Consider the following 25374-nt stretch of genomic DNA (forward strand, 5'->3'; position numbering starts at 1 on the left):
AGGCTAAGCAGGTAGCTTTATGGGCCACAAAAAAAAAATGTTAGCAATAAAGAACAACAATACCCTCAAGTCCACAACATAGTGATGTTTTCTGAGCCTGCTGCATCATCTGGCAAAAGGGAGTTGAAGTCTGTTGGGGAGCTGTGCTTGACCAGTAACTCCAGGCAACACCGAGAAGTGTTTGTATGCAAAGTCAAACCTAGATTTTCCTCTGGCTCAATTCAGAATTGATCTCTGCAGGCTGGCCTATCCTAAATATAGGATGTCTTCTATTTTATACCCTGAACTGATAACCTCTAAATGAGCTAGAACCATCAATGCCTAACTTTCCCCAGGACACAACAAACAAGCTTGCTTTGCCACAAAAAAAAAAAAAAAAACAAAACCAAACCCAAACAATTAAAAGTGTGTGCGTTTATACAGACACACAAAGAACTGCGGGCGAAGTCTGGGGAGCAGGACAGGGGCAGGACTCTGCATCTCAGCAAAGCAACTGTGACATCTTGTGGTCAGATTCTGCTAAAATCTCTCAAAGTCTCTGTTCATTTCAGCTCAGAAACTAAAGTCTGTGGGTGGAAGAGTTTTAAGGAAAACTGAGGAAGTGAAGGAGAAACGGGAGGCTGGTGACCGGTGATGGGGATGCATACACTGTGTCCCCTCGGTCTGCTCCGAGGTGCCTTTTCCCACCCTGTGTCACTGGGGATCGTGTGGCTCAGCTCCCAGGTGGTATAAAGGGGCTTTGATTTCTTGACAAGCTGGAGTCTCTATAGAGCTAAAGCTCTAAAATTTTCTAACATCCCTGATTTAGACTGTTTAGCACTGTACCCACCAGGACACAGATTTTAAATCCCTTTCTGCTTTGCAGAATGTAGTGCTCACAGAGTGGGTCTCAGGGCAGCCCAAACAAAAGTTTCTTGCCAAGACATCTGCAAGTTCAACCTGTAGTGACAGGGCAACCCCACGGTGGTGACGCTGATGGGAGGGGGTGCAGTGTTAAGTAGCACTTGTATCACAGGTAGAGTGTAGGGTACATGAACTATAAGAACTTAAGAAAATAACTAGGTAAAGAGGTGAATGGAGGTCTAAAAATAGGATGATTTAAGGCTGAAGATATTTCTCCATGGCAATATCAGCAGCACCTGTTGATCATGTTATTCTGCCAGTTCAAGAAATTGAGGGTGTGGGAAAGATTATCCCATTACTGGTGATTCTTTGCTTGTTAAAATCACATGCAAATGAACAACTGATGATGATACAGAGCCAGGTCATGACTTCTTAGGTTTCTACTACAGAAATACAGAAAAGTCCTGGAAATATCCTTTCAGTGACTGATGAGGGATAAATGTGGTAAGGCAACCAAGGCTATCTAACCTGCAATAGCTGAATTTCCCCTATCATGCCAGGCTTTCATTTGTTTCAAGAATCTTTCCCTTTCTCTCCTGAACTTCCAGCATCGCTGCTGGTGCAAATTGGCTGAGCACAGCCCCAGAATCACTCATGGCTGTAAAGAGCCATAAAGCAGCTCCTCTGTGTGAACAGTTTGTAAAGCAACTTGAATGCTTCTGGGATAAAAGATACTACAAAATGCTTTCCTACTGTAAATAAACCAGAATGATTTTCCTCCAAGTGTCTCAGGAGAACATGTGGATGTTGGTCCGGGACTGGATAGAGAACATCAAAGGAGTAAAGCAGAAATATTCTGGATGTTGAATTTCAATGTGTGAGTGGCATTTCCTGTTAATTAAAATTCACAAGCAGGCTGCTACTGTGAATGGCTTTTGTGATGGGTGTTGGATTTTTACATTCCTAGAAAAATGGTGCATTGGCAGGCAAAGTTCCTTTAAGAAAACAGTCAAAGTTATAGAATATTAGTACAGCACTTGAAATGCCCTTTCGTGGGAATTTTCGTATCTCTACTCACATCACAGACCCTTCAAGAATAATGGGGTTGAGTTACCATTAAAAGCTGCTTTTGGCAAATTTTAGTACTAGCAGCAGCAAATGCAATCAGAAATTATTCACGCAGGCCAGTTCACCCTTGAACCCCAGAAATACTAAATCTTAAAATCTCTGTTTAAAAAAAAAATTTAAAAATCAAGCATGCCAGACTCTGCTCTCACAGGTGCCTGGATATGAAAAAGCAGAATTAAGTAATGCTGTCGTCCACACGCCTTAAACCAGATCCTCTGGGGAGCCATGGGAAACACAGAGGCTGCTGATAGAGCTGGCAGAAGCCAGGTCTTTGGCTAAGTAGAGGTTTAGGATCCAGCTGCTCCTCACACCTTTCCCAGGTCTGCCAATACCCCGTTGTGTGATCTTGGGTAAGTCACTGGCCCACTCTCTGCCTCAGTTTCCCATGTCGGCACAGAGATAACAAACCTTCCCTGGCTGCATTAGTGAAATACCTTCTGATGTCTGGACAGACAGCGCCACAGACATGCCAGGATGCTGGGAGTGATTTTTGGAGACTTCTACACAAACTTTGTGCTCTCAGTTTTGCTTTCATGCCCAAGTAAAACCATCCTCCTGGATTCAACTAGGATGCACCAAGCCAGAGCTGAGACTGTAAGTAGACCTGTGATCCCCTGCAAAGGAGCTGGACTCGATGTTACCCTTTGAGCCTTGAAATTAGATGATCCAAAGGCCCTCACTGCCTGTCCAGGCTGCAGGGACAGAGGCAGCTCTGTTCCAGTGACCGACTCGGATCCTCTGCAGCAGCAGCTCCAGCCGCAGCAGGGCAGCGGGACAGTGGGGATCCTTCCTGCGGCACCCGGCCACGCAGGGCACAGCCTGTTCCCCGGCACCGTCCATGGGACAGCTGGCTGGGAAAGGGAACTGCAGGGAACAATTTTCCCTTCACCATTCAGCCCATCTTCACTAAGGCATGATGAGGAGCACCCATGCAGAGCGACGGTGCCCAAATGTAGTGTGCAGCCAGCAGGGAGCTGCCCCGGGGAAGCAGGACAGTGATGCGCGGTATCCCCAACAAAGGCGGCTGCCGGGGCTGCACCTCTAAAGAGGTGCTAAAGCACAGCAGCCCTGAGATGCCGGACTAGGAGCTTTGCCAGTCTCATTGCTCCTCTGCTTAACAGGGCTCCATTTTGGCTCAGACTGGGAGGGAGACCTCACTGCCCTCCTGCTCCTCCTGGGGAACCACTGCCCAAACCAGGGGGTGAAGCTAGGGGATGGAGAGGCTCAGCTTTTTCATTTCTCCTTTCAATCTACAGAGCAAACAGGACAATGTGACATGCTAACAAATGTGCTTTATTGTACATTTTCCACAATCATTAAGGATTTTGTTGAACTTAAGGATTTTGTTGAACATTAAGGATTTTTTTGGACTTGACTGATCAAAGTTCCACATTCAATTGGTTTTGGAGGTTTTGGTTCAACCCCCATGAGTCCCCACCTACCATGCCACCCGAGGGCCATCCCCCGCAGCAGCAGCCATGGTTGGTGAGCGTCACCCTGCCAGCTCTCCCACCTGGCCCGGGGTTTATCAGCAGCACAGGAGCAGGGGGCATGTGCTGGATCCCTACCCCGGGCCTGTCCGCCTCGCCAGCTCCACCAGTTCACATTGTCAGAGAAATCTGTCCCGGTACAGGGATCCAGTCACTCACCCTCCCTAAACCAAGAATCATATCCTTCATCTGTCAATCCATCTATTTCAATGACTGGTCTTTTAAATTAAATATTTTAGATTCTTACAGAACATTAAAAAAATCAGATAAAATGGTGATTAAAATCACAGTCAATTTGCAATACTTTCATTGAAAGTACCCAAGCAATCTGATTTAAAAAGATGTTAAGAATCAAAGCCTATTTTTCAGAAATGTCAATAATATTCCAATGCAACTTGTCCACTGACCTGTGACTCAGCAGGTCACTCATGAGTGAGTCAACCTCACAAACCTCAGACTGGCCACATTCACCAACAGTGAAACACCACCGATGTCCAAAGTTACGTCAGAAATCAATTTGGTCCCAAACCCCCATCTGCGTACTCAGTGCAAAGAACCAGGCAGCAATTACTGTCCCAGGTTTTCAAAACACTGAACATGTTTTGAAACAAACTGTTACCTTCCTGTTTCCAAAGCCTGGAGTAAGGCACCAAGTCCTACCAACACATCTCCTGAATCATCCCCTTCATGCACAAACCTGAAGAAATAGTCTTCATCCTCCATGAGAGAATTACTCATGAGATGGTAATGAAATGCCCTCCTTCACATCCTGCTAGAAGCACCCGGCCATGCCACCTTCCCCCAGTCAGATTCTGATACACTCACTCACATTGGGTTGCACATAAATAATCCAGTTGCCTCCACCCTGGTCCCAGGGCTACTCTCCAAAACGAGGTAGGGTATCAGAAGCTAGACCAGAAAAGCTTGCTAGCTTTCATGGGGGGAGAGGCATCTACCCAAAGATGCTCGACACTTACAGGGTTGTCCAGTTAACAACCACCTATGACAGATGGACTCTGGGAGAGTCTGATTGGTACCTGTGGAAGGTGGGGAAAGATCTTCAGAGAAAATAACAAATGGATGTTGTGACACTGACCAGTATTTCTAAAATAAAATTAAACCAGAGGGTCCCAACAGTGTGAACAGCCACGCGGCTTTCCTCCTGTGCATACTCTGACGATCCCAGTGCCCAAGTCCTAAGTGAGTGAGTCCTTCCCCAGGGGTGGCTTTGTTCATATTTTATTTAGTGCGGTTAAAGTGACATTTTCTACAGCTGTCAAGAGTGAGGTGGCATTTTCTGCATGGATGTTGGCCCATGCAGGGAAGGTCCCCAGCTGGAAGATGCTCTTGGCCCATGTGTTCATAGCCAAACTAAGAAGGAGAACTCCCATAAGATTCATGAGCAACCCAGTTCTTGCCTATAAAAGAAATACAAAGACAACGGTTGAATTTAGACTGGACATCTACAGCATGTGAAGCATGAAGATATTTGAATATAAACATTACAAAAATGGAAGGCTTAATTGCTGTTAATATTAGCAACATCTTAAGCAGGCTTACTTAAACCACAAAGGCCATTCTGCAGATGCTTACCAAGCTTTGATCCATCAAAAACATTAACATCTGTTTAGCCTCAGGAATGTGAGCAGGAACTGGGACTGAGCCTAATTTTACTCATAAGCTTTATTTCTCTGCACTGGAGAACTTTTCCTGCACCCAGAAACCTACGAAAGTTGAGCTGCTGACACTAGCAGGAACAGGAGCAGGATCTGGGAGATGGTGAGCACATTCAAGACCAGCTTTGTCACCATTTGGAGCCACAGTGGCTTCAAATTTCACAGGGCCAGACTTTATACAGGCTCCTTCCGTATACCTGTGCCTTCAAACACTGATGAGAACAGTATTAGACTTCTGTCTTTTTACTGTAGTACACATTGAACTAGTAACACTCCTGGAAAATTCCTTTTTTAAACACTCAGACTGATTGTTTTCAGCATTTTCTGTATCTAAAAGAACTTACCATATCCTTGACCATCAAGTGTCCAGAAGAAAATGCAATTGAGTTAGGAGGTGTTGAGACTGGCAGCATGAATGCGTAGGAGCATCCTATAGTTCCTGGTATCATTAAATAGAGGGGATTTACTTTCAGACGAATGGCCTTGAAAAACAGAAAGGACAGAAATTGCACCTTCGGGATTCGGAGTCATAGACAGATACATCAAAGAATGCAAATAGCTAGTGCACTGTGCAGAACCCTGTCCCACACTCTGTGACAAATAATCACGTGTCTCACCAACAACATGTGAAGGATTATTATCCTTCAGTATCCATGTTACGCTACAGGCACTTGCTGCATTGCTCCCAAGGATTTCAAAGTGCCTGAAGCCCAGGAGCAGAAGAACCATACAGTGCCTGTCCCAGCACAGACATGACACAAACCTGCCCATCCAAGAGCAGGGAAGCAGAGGAGCAGCTGGTCTTGCCATGGGACTATCTTACCAGCTCTGCCAAGACAGGCAGAAAGATGATAATAGTGGCTGTGTTGCTGGCAAACTCCGTGAATAAGGCGATGACAATTGTGATGAGGATGACAGCCACAGGCGGTGGTACGCCCTCCAAGGGATGCAGACGGCCTCCTATCCAGACAGACAAACCAGACTCCTGCAGAAAGGGAGAGCAAACAAGCTGGAGGGCAGAGCTCCTACATCCCTGCATGTGAACCGATTCTCTCCTAGAACAACCTTCACCGACCCACACAAGCACATATGTGCAGTGTCCGCAGGGCATTTAACAGCAAGCAGTTTGAAAGGAGTTGCACATTCTCTTAACCTCCTTAGTTATCTGCATTGCTGTCTCTAGGAGTTGAGGAACATGTCCTTCAAGCGTTGTGACCCCGCAGATGCAAATTTCCCAGAACCAAGTGACACCCTGATAAAATCAAACTCTGTTGGGCAGGATGACTGCAACGTGGCATCTGCAGTGGGCCTCACCTCACAGCCCTTCGCCATGGCAAAGCCTCCTCCAAGCAGCAAGATGATGTTCCAGGGCACTGTCTCTTGGGCCTTCCTCCAAGTCAGCAAGGGTTGTGTCTCAGTGTTTGGTGCTAGATGAAGAGAAAACTCCCGTGTCAAACACCCACCCAAAGAGCAGCATGGCAGTCATCAGCTGACAGAATGATATCATGAGCCTGACATCAGTGCTGAAGCTCACTAACCACGAGTTGCTGATGGTTAAAATACACATATAGAGTCTCTTAAGCTATACAATTAAAAGATCATTTAACTTAATATCAGATCTTAAAAAAAGGAAAAGAAATCCTAGCACTTGAAGTTTTCTTTGAGGCTTTCTTGAGGGACCATTTAATATCAGGTTAATTTTCTCTCTGTAACAGACATAAACATTGTCCTCAACAGATGGGAGCCCGTGGAAGGAGGAAATTTTTATCCATTTGAATTATGAAGATGTTATTAATTTTCCACTTGCTGTTCAACAGCCAGTGAGTTTTATAGCAAAGAGCTCATCTCCCCTAAAGGCCATCTCTTAACACATGACGAAGTGAGCTCTGTCATATGGAAGGATGCACTAATGGGACTGTGATTTTCTGTTGAACAAAGGCACACATTTTATCCAGAGGAGGCCTGATTAACCATCTTCCTGCACATGGACAACACAATAAATGTGCATGACTCAGAGCAGATGCTATTTTGTTCTCATAGACCCCACGCAGTGCTACACCATCCGCGAAGGGCCTTCACCAGCTGCATCTCCACATTGAGATGATCTCTTATTCCAAGTGGCTTATGAATTAAAATTTGTATCTCATTGCTACTCCAGAGGGCAGACTCAAGATCTGAAAAGACTCCTGGTACCAAAACCTGCTGGAAAGTTTGGGCTTTAGGAGTTTAAATTCTAAATCAAGCTGGGAACTGAGGAAGGGCCCCTATTTTTGAATATGGACAACTCGCCCAGCTTTGCCCTCTCAGAGGTTTGTGCTCCCCCGCCGAGGGACAGGAGCTGTTTGGGAGTCAGCAACCAAACCTCTGTTTCATAATCAGGTCTGCTATGGTAAATCAACACCGATTCCAGTTCGCTTCAACCCACCATGCCATCATCTCTGACAACTACATGAGCAACTGAGTCATTCCTGCAATTGGCAGCAGGGCAGTGACTGCTGAACCTTTTCTAGTACTTCAGAAGAAAAGCCTCTGTATGATCAAATTGCACCTTCAAACCACGCTGCTCCAGACTGCCAGCACAGCTGCTGTGGGCCGGTACAGGTCCAAGGTGGGATAGTCTTGGCTCTTGCTCCATGCCTGCCCTGCCAGAGCACAGGCAAGGGAAGAGTCCCTACCCAGAGGGGTCTCCTACTCACCTTTCAAGTCAAACCACCACTTGAAGGAAGGTTTTTGAGAAGGGAAGAAGAACAGTATAATGACAATGGTGATTCCTGTAACCGCATCTGAGATAAACCTGTCCAAAAGCAGCAGAAACACTGGTAAGAAGAAAAAGCCTGTAGAATTACAAAGTTCATGAGAACAGGGATTTACCAAAGAAGATTACAAGTTTCCATCGGGTTTGAATAATGTTCACTGTCCAGAGTTCTTTTCTTTTTAATTCCCTGTTGAGCCACATTTCTAAGATGGGCTTAGAAAAACTGCCTTGCAAATCTAAAAACCAAAATCTAATCCCCACCACACTGATGCTCTGGCTGTTCTGATTGCGGAGTTGTGGTCAGTCCATGAGGGGTTGTGAGGTCAAGTTTCCCCAGCTTGTTGCAGGGATGAAGGAAGGCAGAGCCCAGACCATCTTATTTATATGGGCTCTTTCCAAAATGCTCAGGTTCTAAGGTGAAAGGCAGGCTCTATCCAATAAAGAGCTTAAGCATGTTTTTGATTGTAAGGAGCTATTAACTGATGAGGGGAAAGTCCATAACTACTTTGCTGTATTAAGGAATCCTTTATTAAGTTAGGGCTTTATTTAAAAAAAAAAAAAAAAAAAGGTCTCTTCTGTTAAGAAATAGCAACACCCTCTCTGAGCTTTAGCATTCTCCAACTGCTATATCCGTTCATCTTCCCAAGGGATGGATGTCACAGGGGAGACTAATTTGCCAAACAGACAGGATAGCAAAAGGGGTCAGCTCCTGCCGTCTCTCTTCAGTCTCCAGACCCCCAGTGAAATCAGTGGATTGCATCCAGAATTCAGTATTTCACTGTAAATGTACCTATAAACAGTGTTCCCAACATTAAAACCCTAGGCATGGCCTCAGATAGACACATGCCAACTTCCCACCAGGCATCGTGTACCTCCTCCAGGAGACAGAAACAATAAAGCTGGCTCTGCCACTTGAAGTTCAGTTTCTAGGAAAACCTGAGTAATAGTGTTAAGCAATGCAATCAGAAACCCAGGAATCTCAATGACTTGGAAATGCTATTGAAAAAATGTGACAGTGGAATGAAAATAAAATCTTACCCTGGTGCAAAGAAGCTTGCCCAACCTGGAATGAATTTAGGATCCCTGGAGAAAAGCATAATCGCAAACATGCAGAAGAAGAAGAAAATTGCCTGTTCTGCAAACCTAAAATGAAAAGAAATGCAGTTAAAATGCTGATGTGCTAAAGAGGTGGATGCAAGCTAGGACAAGTATTGAGCTCAGGCTGCAGCAGCTTGGGTGAGAAGTTAGGCTGGTTTTCTTAAAATAACTATGTTTCACTACAGTGAAACACTGAAATAGACTGTAAGTCTATTTGCAAATATTGATACTTGCCAGCAATTATCTCTTATTGGAAGAAGAGGCAAGACAGGCATCAGGAATGCCCAGACCAGATGTCACAACAGGTGTACGCAAGGTTGACCCTCTGGGTACGGCAGAGAGGAAGGGCCAAGCAGCTTCTCATGGTCATTCCTCTTACCGCTACCCTCTGGGATGTCCCTAAGGCACGGTCAGCTAGGAATGGTTTCACTCCAGTTCAAGCAATGTAAAAGGATGGCTGAGACTCAAACCATACATGAGACAGCAGGAACAAACTTCAAGGTCAAAACCTAAACAGTATCCCTTAGACGCATGACAAACAGCAGGGGAAATGGCAATATCATTTGCTAAGTATCAGGCTTGACTCCAGTGGAGTCAAGATTTAACCAAGACAATGCCTCAAAACACTTTAAAATCTCTCCAAGCACAAGGAAGGGCATTTAACCCATTGGGAAAATGCCACCTGCATTGATTTTAAGTTACGGGGTTGCTAATCAAATTGGTAGAGCACGGCTTAATGGACTTTCTCACTCCTAGACCTCAAAGTGAGACTTTGATTCTTTCAGAGACATTTTGCAGGCTGCTCGATAATGTACTGAATGGAACAAATAAACCAATTTCCTTCACTTACAGCACAGGCACAGACAATTGTCTTTGAAGAACCACTCCATTTTCCACACAACAGCAATAATTACAATGTCGATAGCATGACACAAACATCACTGAATCTTCACAGCATTGCCGTGAGTATGAAAATATTATTTTACAGATGGAGAAACACAGACCATTTAAAACCTACAGTTTCAAAACCCTTCACTAGCCCTCGTTGCCCAGAATACCAGTGGCTGGTTTGACATACCTAGGGTCTGATTCTTGGAGACATTCAACTTCTGCTTTGCCCTTTTTTGGCATTTCTCATAAGTCTAGAACTCATGTTTCTTTCTGCTGGTTCCTTTCTCCAAAATATGACCCCCATCATTGCAATTTGCACCAAGCTTTTTCCAGAAGACAAGACCTTTGAGAAACTACAATAAGAAGCTACAAGTGTCTTGTTCTTTCTTCACCTAATACAGCTGAAGGAGTTATTCAGAAAAAATAATGTATTCCATGACATGGATCTGACCTTCTTTCCACATACTTTCTTTGAGCAGCTATTAAGCTTTCTTAAAGTACATCCACAATCCATAGGATTCATATCTATCATATGATTCATCAGCCTTCTCTGCAAATGCTTCCTACTTCGCACAACAGGTATGCACAAACCTTCAAAATTCAGTCTGTTGGTTAGTACATAAGGCACACAGGATTGTTTTTGTCCCTGGAGTAGAAAAATTACAAACAGTAATTAAACAACCCAGCATGAATTCACTCTGTAATACGAACTTTGTTCTTGAGAAGATTTGAGTACAAGCTGCTATTTGCAGCTGTTATTCCTGTTAGTGAAGGTGGAGAGGCTGGAGCATGCAAAAAGCAAACTTCAGCAGGTGACAAACACTCTGAATGGAAACATCTATTTCATTTTCTTCTAAAAAACTCCATTTCCCCCAGTTCTCCAGTCTTAAGACAGGACATTTCCAACCCACTTGATTTCTTTCTCATTTCAGTCCCAACTTTATGACTCACTTTGTTGGACCCAGTTTCTGATAGTCCTCTTTTATCACTTCTCTGGCTCGGGCTTCTGCATCCACTCTTATATTTGACTTCTTTGTTCTCCAGCCCCTGCCAACAAATACAGTTATATCTTTACATGCCTCTATCATAACAGACACAACAGTAAATGCTGCATTTTCTAATGCAGTGTGTGTATGACTCGGTGTACTTCTCCGGTGCCTGCTCTGCAAGTTTCAGAGCTGCACATCTCTGGTGGCTCAGTTTGCATTATCTTCAAATCGTGAAGACTGATGATGAGGTCTCCAGTACAGATACAGGCAATAAGGCCCTATTTCATATATCCTTTCTCTCTGCATTCATATAAAGGAGACCCTGCAGAGGTTAGGAAGTTTCCTCTCATTTCTATTCAGAACTGTTTCGTCCAGCATGGGCTGTGATTGCCAAAAGCAAGTCCCAACATTGCAGGATTTCCTCATCTCTAGCAGATACCTACTTGGGCAGAACAACTAGGAAGAGGGTGACACGGAAATTGAATCTGTCCATTTCTCAATTCACTTGCAATTTCCTGGGTGATCCCAGGATGCTGCTGAGAATCAACAAAAATGTGAGGAATTTCTAACTGGCCAGGAATGTTAATGTGCTCCTGGCTAAGCCTCTTAGCCTGGCTGCACTGACTGCACGCAGTCTGTTCCTCTGTAGCATGTGCATACAAATGACACATTCGTATCTCACACTTCATCTCCCATCACATCCCATGCCACTGAACCTGGCTTCTAACCCTGACTTGACCTTGATTAAACCTACAAGCCCCAACTTGCTGTATCAGATGCATCCATCCGGCCCCACGGTGCCTGCACTTCCTTAAATCATTCACTGTTTCAAAGGGATATCGTGGCTGGATCTTCTATGCAGAGGAATGGCTGATCATTCAGAAGTTCCTGAACCTCAAATAGATATACCTGACCCTTCAATTTCTTATTTTTTGGAGGGGTGTTATTAACAGCAGCTTCATCTCAGCTCAGCCAGCCTATACCTAAGCCTTTTAATATCTTCTGGATTCAAGCAAAGCTGACCTGCTATTGCAGCAATGTCCAGCTGCCTGTACTGTGCTGCAGACACCAAGGACTTGCCCACATAGAAAGTCCAGCCACTATCCCCAAGTCGTTACAGTCAAAGCAGCCCAATAAACTCCTGCAGACACTTGGCTGTACTTGTCCAGCTTTGCAATGTCTCTTCCGAGACACCTCACCACTGGGGAATACTGGTATCTGTGCTGGCCCAGCTATCCCAATAAAGCCAGGCTTTGTGCTAACAGAGACAAGCCAACCAAAACAAAAAGCATCACGTTCTCTGAGCACAAGAGCAATTTTGCATCTTGCCAGGGGCTTTGGCCAGCATAGCTACCTCTTCCCTCACCTGATCGTCCGGGGCTGTGCCAGCAGGATGCCAGGGCTGTGCCCCAACCCTCACTGTAGGATGCGGGAATTCAGGCTCCGCATCACGCAAGCTCCACATCACACATCAAGGATGCAGAGCAGCGCAGGTCTAAGCAGCTGCAAGCTGGCAGAGCATCCTACAGCAGCACACAGAGCCTCCCGTGAAGCCCCACGAGCAATTTAAGGACCGGCGTTTGACATTTTCTGGACAGAAACTTTCCCATTGATTTTTTTCCTGTCTCTGAGACAATGTAAATATTTGGACACCTGTTCTCTTCCCCATCCCCCCTTTTATTTGCATTTTTAACTAAAAATAACAATTAAAGAATTTTCTAAATATTAGAAATTCTGTATGGTCCCCGGAGGAAGCAGGACTGCGACTTTGTTACTATCACATATGAGAGTGTGCATGGAGAAAAAGGGCTCCAAATAACCCAGCATGGCAATGCTGCAACCATTTTAAGTAGCGTATATCAGGGGTTGCATGTATCCAGCAAAGACTTACTGGAAAAACATGTTATTCTCAGTTACAGATTAACACATTGTTGTAAAATTAAGCCCTGTTGTGAAGTAATCTGTTCCAAACCCAAGTTTCTGCCCCAGGAACAAATCCTGGCTCTTTTATGTTCTATGAGATTTTTGCTACTAATTCCAAGGGAACCAAGATTTCATGCTGGTCTTCAAAATTTGATCCTGCTTTCCCTTCTGTCAATGAAAATCTGCCTCTGACCTCCACCAGCCTAGGTCAGGCAGTAAAACAACCTTTAAAAATTGTATGTTTAACTGAATGAATATATAATACATACTCTGTACACGTATGTATTTCAGTGATAAAGTATATGTAACTATGAGATACCTTAAAACATTCCCATTGCATACCAGCTTCTTAAAAATAAATGACTTGTATAATAATAGTATATGTATATAATGTATAATAATATAATATAAAAATAAATGCATGAGCATCCTGAAGTTAGTTATGAAATGCCCCCATCATCCAGGAGACAATCCTGGGTGATATCATAGGTTTAGTATGAGAATCGTGACGAACATGGATTTCACAATGCTGTGAAATATAACCAGACTATGTATATGTATAGTGAATATAAACGTACCTCAGGTTAATTCCTCCATACAGGATGGAGATCCATAGCCATCCCAGGAGAAGAAAAATCAGCATTAAAGGAAACGCAAACATAAACCAAGAACCAAAGTTCACCACATCACATTCTGGAAAATAACTAAGCAAACGGGAAAAATCAAGTTAATGCAAGAAGGGAAAACAACCCTTCAATTTAAGGTTAAAGAAACATCTGAAATCAGCAGCAAAATATCCCACAAACTTGACAGTGTGCATTTAAAAACTACTCCTCTGTGTGCATTAGCAGTTATTTGGCCCTAGGCAATTTGGGGAGTGTTGTGCTGGGACAACCCCCCAGGCCACCCTGCCACCCACAGCTCACCCAACCCAGCTGTGCAAGCCTGCGAGGGAAGATCTGAAAATCTCTCCAGACGGGCTGATGCTTTCATACAATGATGCTCCTGAACACCCAGGATTAAACCCTGCTACAATAACTGCTGGGGAGTCTGAACATGGACCTCATGGGGATGCTGCACATGCCTAGGAGAGACTGAACACACTACTTGTAGAGGCCAGCAAAGTCAAGAAATATCTGCAAACACTTAGGATGGCACAAATCTCTGTTCCTATGCACATAGGAGGCATCTTTTATGACTAAGAAACCAAGCCAGAAGTAGTGGGTTCCTTATTTTCCTTTCTACCACACAGTGGCAGATATAGTTGCTCAGAAAACACTACACAGCCTGTTTCATCAAAACAGTTACCAGATTAATTGTAAGCATGCAGTCAAGTCCCATTAAATTCAATGGGATTAAGAGCATCAGTAAGGTGAAGCACATATGCACTGGTTTGGCTGACAGCCTGGCTGGGTACGCTGGAAACCTGCTTGTTACAGCTAAGGCTGATGCAACCACTCCCTGTTTTCATCTGCTCACAAAGTTTCCCAAAATGTTCTGGAAGGGCATAAATTTTCCAAACTAGTTCTCGGCACAGAAGGGAATTTCCTACAGGGATGGAGAACATGTCTCTGTTTTCCAGGATTTACAGAGCTCTCCAGGATGGTCTCCCATACCTCTTCAGCTGTCCCAGAAGGATGAGGTTTGGTGCAGTTCCTGTCAGCGTTGCTGTACCTCCAATGCTGGCTGCATATGGGATTGAGATGAGGAAACCTTTCCATATATTTGCTTTGTATTCCTCCTCCTTCTTGAAGTCTGAAAGAGCATCACTGGCAACCTCCTTCTCCTCCGTCAGATCTTTGCTTTAAAATAGTCCAAAAGAGAATCCAGTGAAAGCCCTAGTTTAAATACAGCGCAGCCTCTTCAGAGCCTTGACAGAAGGAAAATTCCCAGTTTTTAGAAATCCAAGCTAACACTGTCCTCAAGGACACCTAAGCAGCTCAGTGCAGCAGAGGGGGCTGCTCGGTGAACCGCCACGTGGGACCAGCAGCCTTGCAGAGGGCAGAGCACCCTCAGCACCCATCCATAGGAGCTGAGGGTACACATGCCTTGCCCAGCCCCTCAGCAACTTGTAACACTTAGCATAAAGTCCACAGGACTGCTAAAAGGAAAAAAAAAAAATCATAGCACCGAGAGAAAAGAAACATCTGTTCCTGCAAAGATGCTTCCTTCCGATCGTTGTTATCAAAGCAGGATCATCACCAGTGTGTAAATCCTGGTGGGTTTTACATCACTGGCTTTACATGTTTGATGTTCCTGAGAAAACCAAGGCATGATTCCCCAGCAGGAGACACCTCTGGCTACCATTTCAGAGTGGCTGGAAAATCTCTGCAATTATTTGGACATGCAGAGGGATGCTGGACACACAGAGGAGGGTTTCTCTCATCAGGCTGCTAGTGATTGGGACGTTTGGTATAATCAAAACATTTCAATGATTGAATTTCAAATTCCTAAAACTTGGTCTAGCTCAGGGGATAATTCTCTCTCTCAACTCTCTAATACAAACTTTATAGTTAACTTACTCCTCAGTACTTGCCAGAAACTGCATCTCAGTTGGTACAGTGTAAAGTTTATTCTGCTGTAAAGATGCTGAAAAAGAAAGATTAGGACTTTAAAACAGTTCAAAGCATCTAGAAAATTCTCCTTGAACCAAACACAGGAATGGAGGAAACAACTGCCATTTACAGAGGAGGGCCTGTGCAAATGAAGGGTGAGCTCGTGCCACGGGGACGGGGTCAGGAGCGCCCAGCGGGGATGAACAAGCCCATCTCCTCCTGCCACCACTCGGGTCCCACTGCAGCACCCAGCTTCTCCAACACCCAGAGGTGCTCGGTCCTTTTACTGCTGCCACTGGTTGGACTCTGGGATCCTCTAACATGACCAGGAGTTTCAGGTTGTCCCTTATCAAGTCATGGGTTTGGGATAGAGGGGTGTTTTGGAGTAACCATAGCTCATTCTTAGGAAGAAAAACTGTTGGATCTGATATATCTGTAAGGCACGTTCCCCAAGGTACAGCAGGAGCACTCCCTGCCACAGAGCTCCGTACCCAAGGGATGAGAATTCTGCCCTCTGAAGACACCTAGTGCAAAGTTACCATAAAGCTGTAATTCGCTCTTTAAAGATGAGAGTGGAGCATATTTGGGGATTAGGCTTAGTACCAGGTCCTCTGAAATCCACCCTGATAGCAAGGACAATTTCCAAGCCCATCACCCCCTCCATAAATGACAGACCCTGCAGGCTGAGAAACCAGTCCCCAACACAAGTTTAAGGCCACCCCAGGGGGGACTCTGTTGCATACCCGATTCCCAGGGACCCTCCTGCATATTTCACACAGGCTCTGTGGGGGGGTGGTATATTTTGGGGGAGAGGGTATATTTTGACCAGAATGACCAGTGTTGTCCCAGTGGCAGTAAACTGGAAGGTGTGCATCAGCCTACCACACACATACATATGGGAGAATTCATAAATCAAAAGACAGAAAGGCAATACAATCACTCTTTTTTACCAGATCTCACACTAAGGCTTGTGGCATTTCTAGTTCTAGCTCATGGCTTGACCTCCTGAGGTGGGGAGTAGTGGTGTGCCATTAAACCCCATTTTCCATAGCCCTCCACAGGACTGGAGCACTTGTGAGTTTTATTCACCTTCAGCCCACGTGGCCTTTCCCCATCACCGCTGCCTCTGCTGCCTTTCCTAGGGCTCTTTGTACATTTTTAGGTCCAGAGGCCTGTGTCCCTGCACCTCCCTGGGCTCTGCAGACCACTGCATGCAGAGCCCATTTCCTGCCACTGCCACCCCACCAGTCCCCAAATTTCCTTGCACCCCTTCTCAGTCTGAACCATGATCCTCTTCTTCCCGTATATGCACTGGCAACCAAAAGCAGTGCATGGAGAGGAGCCAGTGGTCAAAGTCTCTGGACTCACTCACGTGTGCGCTGGACACAGAGCTCGTTCCAGCTCAGTGAACCAAGGAGTTTTGCAAAGTCATTTTTTATACATCGCTAATTTACCAAATTGGAGTTAATTGGCTTGGACGCACACATGCTGAGCTTTCATCCCAACAATGACGCGATGGAGAGATGTAATTAGAAGGATGAATGTTAAAATGTTAACCCATGGCTGACTGTTGATCCCCCAACACATTTAGCCCAAGGCCTCTTACCACTGCTGTCCCACTCAAGCCTAGCGCTGGCTCTGCAAAGAGACGTATTACATTTCACCTCTTAACATTTTTCAAATTTTTTCCCTGCTAAACCCAACCTCCCATCCCATCATGCCAGGACCATCTGTGAGTTACCTCTCAAGGAAGATCTGCAAAAGGCAACTGTGCAAAGGAAAGCCAGAGTTGCTGCAGAGCAAACTTTTCCTATGAAACTTGTAAAAAAAGAGTTGAAAATTGTTACAGGTCTGTAAGTCAGGAGGCCAAAGACCACTGAAGTAGGATCTGGCTGTTCGCACCTCTCATGGAGCAGTACAAGACAGATTCAGTGGCCATTTCACCCAAATATCTCGTATACCTTAGAGGCAGAAAGGCTTGTCCTAGAAAAGTTTGTCTTTAATGACATTTTTATTGTTTCTAGAAAGTTGAAAAGGCCTGAGAAGGAATATTTCCACCCACTGAAGGGTGCAGGCAGCAGTGCTGAGGCCATACCCTGCCAGCATGGGCTGGGGTTAGGCAGCCAAATCAGGCAGTGGTGTCCAAAAATTCACATTTTTCACCTGCCCCTTTAGAGACATTATTTCCAGGTCTGCGACCCAGTGAAACAGCTCAAGCACTGACTGCAGTTTATCTTGAATTTGCAGAAGGTATTCTCTATGCAGGAGAAAAAGGATGGAAATATTTTCTCGTGTTTTTTACCCAGAGATACAGAAGCTGCTCAGAGAAATGAAATATTGCCAATGATGGGTTAGTGGGCAGAGAGCAGGAGAGATGGTCAGGCTCACTAGCACAGTGGATTCCAGCTTGTCACACACCTATCACTGGAGAAGTCAGACGGAATTGTAGGGAATCTATAACCCACCTCCAAAAGGAAAATTCCGGAAGTCGAAAAAAGCCTGTTGGTTTTCAGTTTATAACCCTGCTTTGATCAACCAGAACCAGCTTGGTCTTCAGCTGCCAAAGCTCATCTAACTGCATTCTTGCATCAGTAGCCAATAGCATCAAAATGAACAAAACACTACACCAAATTTTAGCTATCAACAACACAAGCATGCAAATATTTACTCGTCTATAACATACTGCCCACATGGTTGAGCACGCACATAAGTGATTGCAACCTTGAGGTTCTCTCATCAGCAAAGAAGTGTGACCAACTGATCAGAGACATCACTTTAATTCTGGCTCTGTGTGTGTAAGCAAAGCCCTTCACAAAGCTGGTTTCATACAGTTGTTGAGATTTCTTCAGAAAATCAAATGCTTTTACATGCAACCTATTCTTTAACATATATATATATTTTTAGCCACCCAAGTATTTTTTAGCCTCCTGGACACTACTACAGTGTTACTAAAGCATATCCAAGCAGATTTGCAAACTGACCTTATCATATGCCATTGTAAAGGTTTGCTTCCACATACAGTCCCCTTCACAAATTAATCTGCCTGGTTTTTTTGGAACACAGATTACGACTTAGTTAGATTATAAAAATTAAGTAAACTACGAAATGAAATGTACTGCTATGAAATGTACCTTTTTCTCAAATGCATGTTCCGTGCATTCAGTCAGGTTTCATCAGGTCTGTGAAAAAACTAACTGCAACAGCCCCATTGGAGATGTGCAACCAGCCCCAACTGCAGATGGCACCCAACAGACAGGAACCCCCTACAGAAAGCTCACCTTCACATCTCCACTCCTAGGTGTAACATCAGATTCATTGCTTTTGACTGACTTCAGGTTTAGGGCTTCCTTCAAGGAACTCAGCTTTTCTCATCCATTCAGAAAGACTACAGAAAAGGATGAGTCTACCTTGGGACACTAAAGTTCAAATAAGAAGTCTAGAAGAAAACCTGAATTTTGATGTTGTGCATTTTACAGATGACTCCTCCTTCACTTGTATTTATTACTTTTATAAGTGTCTACCTCAAAAGAAAAATACATCATCACACCATCACATGATATTTGCAAAGCATCACTTTATTCATTCTTCTACTTGCATGCCTCTCCCTTTGCCTTTTCTGGCTTCTCTCACCACTGTACATGTTGTGAGCCAAGGACATTAATTTTGTGCTTGCCAATGTCTAGGAAAATGGGGGTCTTGATTTTATGTTTTCCCAAACTCTACCGTATTTACAGTCACAACTACACAGTCAAATCATTTCAGAGAATGGGGTCAAGAAGGTTAAAAGCAGACTGACAAAACGCAGTGCTTCTATAGAACAAGAAATTATAGCAAGAAGGTCAGTGGGGTTGATTTTAATAGAAGTGAACAGTCAAAAATTCGTAAAGCAAACGTGATTAAGCAACCTGGAGTGTAAATATGTCATGATTGCTAGACATTAATGATGAATGATTAATTATATCTTTATTAGAGTATGCAGATACTTGAATCTTCTGGGGACTCATTTTTCTGCCTTAGGACTCAGAGGGAACCAAAAAGCCATTGCTTTTGAATCACATGGGCAGAAGAATTACTAATTAGTGCAAGAAAAAGAAGCCGTGACTACTGCTCCAGCTATCAGTAATAGCTGCAAAGGGGACTTCATGACTTCATTTCTGGTTTACTTTTTCTCATCACTGTCTGCCAGAAGCCCAAACTCCTGGTTAATGACTTGTGAAGAGAGGGCTGGAGGAAGACCTTATCTGACTGCATACCCCTGACCCAGCCTGTCCATGACCTGCTCAGGAACAGCACCAAGCAGTAGCATCGAGCTGGGAAATCACAAAGCACTTTATAAATAGGTATTTAATTTGCCAGCCTTCCCTTTCACCCTCCCTTTCTCCTTCAGCTCAGGCTCCAGTTTCATGGGGAAACAAATAGGAAAATGAGAGGAGAACCCACCTGTCCACAAGCACACGGCAGCCCTGTGTGCTGCCACGGAGGGGCCGTTGTCCTCGCCCTTGCCCTGCTCTCACTGCCTGACTGGTCCCTTCCCTGTCCGTGCAGCAATGCACCATTACGTAGCACTCATCTGCCCAGGTTTACAATCTACAGCCCTCCCTGGCTCTGACTATCCCCGCAGAGAGGCATCCCTACAAATCCCATCACCACCATGCCCACGGAGCTGGACTTCAACTTGTGCCAGCAGCGGATTTATGGAGCAGGTTGGCTGGGCATCACCACTTCGTGGTTTTTCCAGACAACTCATAAGCATTGCCTCCTGCATGACATGAGGAAGGGGCAGGATAAAAGAGAATTTTATGCCAACACTCTTCCACCACAGTAATAAAGTGTGCATTACAATGGGACCAGCGCTGAGATCAAGCTGCAGCTAAGAAACCTGGTACTTGTGCCAGTGAAGTCAATAAAATGGGGCATATTTGATGGCAGCAGGGCAGACCTCAGCTGCCTTATACTACTGCCCTGTCTCAATTACCTTGGTTTTCTTCATTTTCCCTGTTCATATCCTTAGATGTGTCTTTCTCCCCAAAGAGGCTTTTTAAAATTGCATTTGCAATTGGAAGCATCATAGCAGTGGACGCAGTATTACTTAACCACATGGACAGGAAAGACGTTGTCAACATCATCCCTAAAATTAGTCTGGAAGAGAGAAAAAAGGAAAAGCTGAATTTTTTCAGTTTCGCTAGTTCTCTGATATATTATAGCTATAGGAAGAAAAGCTCATGTGCAGGGATAACAAAACTAATAGCAAAAAGGACTTCTGTTACTATTTTGTAACTGGATGGAGCACAAATATGGGGCTGAACCAAATGATTTTCCTTGTGCTCTGCTGGCCTCTGAGCAAAGGCAAATAGCTGAATAAACTCAGTAAGCAGGAGAAAAGGGGGTGTGGACAGCCCCCTGGTATGGGAGACACTCGCATCGTAGCCCACCACAGCAGAGCCGCTTCCCGAGCGCCTGTAGCTCATGTCCCCCATGGAGATCCCCCTGCTCCCGTAGTCACCTGGCTGGCTGGACTCCCACCAACATGAGGACCCGGAGCGCGATCCTGCGGTGTAAATTCCACTCCTCAATGGCTGAGGCCATGATTAAACCACTGAGGAAGAGGAAATTGGTGTCTAAAAAATACTGTGGGCAAACTTTGTTAGATGGGAGGATCCCCAGGAAGGGAAAGAGGACAATGGGCAGCAGAGCCGTCACGGCCAAGGGCAGCGCCTCCGTGCACCAATACAGGGCCATCAGCAGGATCACATAGAGACATCTTCCTTCCTGCAAAAGGAGGAGAGAGGAAAAGTAAGATGTGGCATTAGAGAGACACTTTTTTACTTGGAGACACTTGGACAAGCAAAATGCACCAATTACTCCTTCAAGGATACAGTATTTCTCCCAAATCATTTCCATCAAGTGCAACATCTTCCCCCCTACATTGTGTATGGGTTCAGGACTTACGCTGATCCTCTGAGACAACAGCAAAACCCAAATCCTCCTCGACTGCTGGAGCTTCCTATGTGCTGCAGGGTGGCAGCATCAACCAAGGAGGCTCTGGAGAGTAGGAACTGCCCCAACATATTGAATTAGGGTGCTAATCCCCAGCAGACACTGCTGCTAACATCCTTATTTGTCTCTACATCTGACCCTGCTACACTCAGTGTTTGTGCTTTCTCTCCAACTTCCACAGACCATGCTTTGCGTGGCTATGGAAAAACAGCTTTGAGAGATGGATGTATCAAGTCCCCACATTTGCAATAGGAGGCACACAGAAAGGTTTCTTTTCTTGGATCAGAATCTCCCAAGAGATCTGTGAGAAACCATTCCATGGCAACCCACCCTAGTCCCTACGGAAATCAGTAAATCAAGTGCCCTGGTGTCATGATGCTTCCTGAGGGCAGAGAGCTCGCCCATGCCCAGCATTGCCCCAGCCTTGGCCAAGGCTGGCAGAAACCCAGTGCCCCCACACCACAGCGTGAATTCATTCATCCGCCCAGGAGGCACAAACTAGACCAAAGCCATTTGTCACGACAGCCATGGCCGAAATAACAAATGACGGAAAGAAGTCAGGAGAATGGCTCCAAGCCCAGGAGGGGAGAGCTCCAGGGGGGAGCAGGGGGGAGCCCAGCGCGGAGCTGGGCTCAGTCACGGCGGGGCTGAACAGGGATATTGTCAGTGACCGTGGGGCAGAGTGCCCACAGCACTATAAATAACAGCCGAGAGTCATTTGGAAGCCACGGAGCTATTTATTTTCCCACTCTTTTCCAGCCTGTTGAACAGGTTGAATTGTTACTCAAAGGCACTTCTGTCCCTCCGCTTGGGCCTTGCTCCCCTGCACCCGGGGCTGGGCTTGCTGGGGCTTTCGCGAGGGAGATGATGGCTCTGCTCCCTGCCATGGCTGGGTCGGGAACAGCGTGGGCTGGAAACTGAGTGGAGCTGCGTTTTTGGGAATAATGTGGGCTCCGCTGCAGCGTTTGAGTACGCAGCAAAGCACCAAAGCAGGTATGGCAGAGCCACAACTTGCCTGGCCACCTGCAAAAATGCACCCCAGGCCTTAGCTGAATGTGCTCGTCCCCACGCTCCTAGACCAGACACCAGCCCAGTAACACACCCACAAACTGAGGATAAAAAATGACCATAGTTATCGAGAAAGCCAAAGAGCAGAATCTACCCTAACACCCTGCTGGGTACGCAAAGCTGAGTAAACTGAAACCAATACGGATTTATCGTTCAATACATCTCTAGTGAGTGTTTGAAAAGTGGCAAGAATGACAGAATTTCTGAATTGGCTTTTAGCACTCAAGCTTTGCATTTCACAAGCAGTTCTGCTAGTAAAGCTCCAGTGCTTCAGTGTACGTGGAAACACAAATATCACAGAACTGAGAGTAATTTGCTTTGATTTTTTAATACATTCATAACAGAGAAGCCACCCACGTGAGGTTCCCAAGATCTGGGTTTAAAGACCATTTGCAGTCCTAATTTTAGATCCCAGTAAAACGATATACAAGATACTGCCAAGTAAACCCTTTATGTTCCACGGGCTCAGCCCTGGCACCTGAAAGTTCCCATGTGCTCCCCATGGTTTCACTTCCTCCAAACCAGCAGGACCAGAGCAACAAACCTGGCAGTGCTAAATTTTGCAAAAATAAAGAATCATGTTTTAAAATGTTTGCACACTAGATTTTTTTATTTCATTCCTGTGGCAACTGATAATTGCCCTTTGACTCTTTATACAGCAAAGAAATAGCTTTGCTCTCATTAAGCCCTTTTCCATTTGATCTCTAAAGGCCATACAAATCACTTTTTTCTCCCACTGGCAAAATAAACACACTTTGCCTCTTACAGGGGTAGAGCAACTGAATAACAATGCCTTGATATAAGAGCGTATCAGTGAAGGCTTTAATTGACTTGATGAAATAGGTGAAGTATGATTTAGAAAACTAATTATAAGTAAGGGATATTTATTCTCTGGTGTATGGAAAATGTTCTGGAAAACATTGCAATGAAACACAGCATGAATCTAATAACTAATCTTCATTGCAAGATCAAAAGCCAAGGGGTAGAACTGAAACAGGGCAGAAAAGTACTGTATGGAGGATTTTCCCAAAATTTTGAAACCTATATGGATCAACAGCAAACCATTTTAAAAGGAAAGATGGAGTATTGTTTATCCAACTTATTCTACCCCAAAAGAGGACAAATTGCACCTATATTAAAAAGGTTTTTCACTTAAGATAGGAAAAACATTGAAAAAGGAACAAGACCAGTTCAGAATATCTTAGATTTGGAGCAAGCACTCCCCAGAATAATAAAAAAAAAAACCAAAAAAACCAAAAAAACCCATTAATAAAATTGAACCAAACTAAATAAAATTGAAAGGTTTTTGGTTTCAAGATATCTTGCAAACGTTAATTAATCAATGCTCCCAGTGCCCAGCAAGTTTGATTAGTATGCAAACAATAAATGCTAACAAATGTCAGAAGAATGGTCTTTTATGGAGATGGCCATGGCTGCCCACACCGTTGTGTGCAGCACCATCACCCCCACATGATCTTTATCCTTCGATCCCTCTGCTGTGTCACTGCCAGACTCCTTCTACTTCTCTCACCTCCCTGCAGGTTTGGTTTTATTTTTTGCAAAATAAGCCTATCAAAGTTCAGGGGGAAAAAATGGTAGCACATACAAACTTTAAAATGAGTCTTGTGATTGGGTTAATTTTATAACCATTTAATGATTTCCAGGCAAGTGCTTGGTGGCTCTGGACTACAGCAGCTATCCTTCCTGTTGCTCAAGATCCTTGGGAACGACCTCTGCTCCTCCAGACACAGATCCTGTCTTCACTGCACTGAAAGCACTGGGGATTTTCCACACTGGGGGACCTGCTGAGCTACGGTAGAGGAAGCCAAGCCATGGGGTAGTCTCCCGTGGGCAGGAGAGCTGGAGGGAGCAGGAGGTCTCCTGGTAGGGCAGATGAGGTGCCCCAGGGAAAGGAGGTGCTGGCAGGGAATGTGGGTCAGATAAGGCGAACCAGCTCGCCCAGGCATAGCACCGAGGCACAGGCATGCATAAGCCACCAGTCCCCACCGCCAGCCTGAAAGGGGACATCAGGAGCTTCAGCTGGACCTTGCTCTCCACCAGCCCCAGGTGGCTTCTGGGCAGCCCAGTGCCACCTGCCCAGTGCCTGCAGCCTCCCCACCAGACTGACCCAGCACTCGAAGAAGTGCACCCAAAGGCGCTCCCAAGCTTTGGTTTTTCTCCATCCACCTTTGCGTGTCACATGGTCATCACAGCCTCACCATCCCCACACAGGCTCCCCCCATCACCCTTCCGCCCTATGACCAGGCAAACGAGTGGCAGACAGGTGACAGGGCTCCTCCAGGACCTCGATCCCAATGCCAAGAGATATTTTGGCTGGAACTGGAGCTTTCCAAGCCCTTTTATCCCACTACCATCACAAAGGAACATCCTATCTGTGATACGCAGAACTACTCAGTACAAAAAAGTACTGGTGGCTTTTAGCATCTCGCTCGCAAACTGTTCTCACGTTGCAGCTGTGACTGTGCTACTGGCCATCTTGGTCCCACTGCCTGTTCTCCAATGCAATGGATATGTGAATCTGATTCCTACTAACCCCGCTCCTGCAAACATTATGTAATCTGGACATAAACCAAGCCCTGTTTACCAACCTTCCTGCCAGCAGGGTTGTTTTGCTCCCACTGGCTATTTGCAGAGTGGCTAGAAAGGGGCCAGTAACACAGGGGCACAAGCTGCAAGAGCTGCAGGGAAGACATTTTGCTCTGGAGTTATGCTACAAAGACATAAAGCTTATTAAACACTTTTATTTAAACTTCTTGAAGTATTTTGTAGTTGGCAGAAAAACTGAATAATTTTCTCTGTTTTACAAACAGGACAGCTGAAGCTCAGGGAAAGCGGGCAAATTGACCATGATCACGTAGGAAACTAATGACAAAAATGAAATGGGCATCTTAGAGAAAATCTTCCCTGGCTCAGAAGTCTGAGGCTCACACCTTCTCTTGG

The 25374-nt window shown here is 45.1% G+C and overlaps 1 protein-coding gene across 1 annotated transcript; it reads right to left on the reverse strand.

Annotated features, from left to right (window-relative positions):
* Positions 1 to 4693: 4693 nt before the first annotated feature.
* SLC13A3 (solute carrier family 13 member 3) lies at positions 4694 to 25374 on the reverse strand. Its single transcript, XM_075721033.1, has 13 exons — positions 25365 to 25374; positions 20852 to 21113; positions 20324 to 20487; positions 15316 to 15382; positions 14410 to 14595; positions 13372 to 13497; positions 10833 to 10928; positions 8931 to 9035; positions 7834 to 7931; positions 6452 to 6564; positions 5961 to 6122; positions 5482 to 5619; positions 4694 to 4879 (listed from the first exon to the last, which is right to left on the reverse strand). The coding sequence occupies exons 2-13, from the start codon at positions 21085 to 21087 to the stop codon at positions 4694 to 4696; spliced, it is 1677 nt and encodes a 558-aa protein (XP_075577148.1). The 5' UTR covers positions 21088 to 21113; positions 25365 to 25374.

This window comes from Pelecanus crispus, chromosome 14 (genome assembly GCF_030463565.1).
Source record: "Pelecanus crispus isolate bPelCri1 chromosome 14, bPelCri1.pri, whole genome shotgun sequence".
In the NCBI taxonomy this organism is placed as follows: domain Eukaryota; kingdom Metazoa; phylum Chordata; class Aves; order Pelecaniformes; family Pelecanidae; genus Pelecanus; species Pelecanus crispus.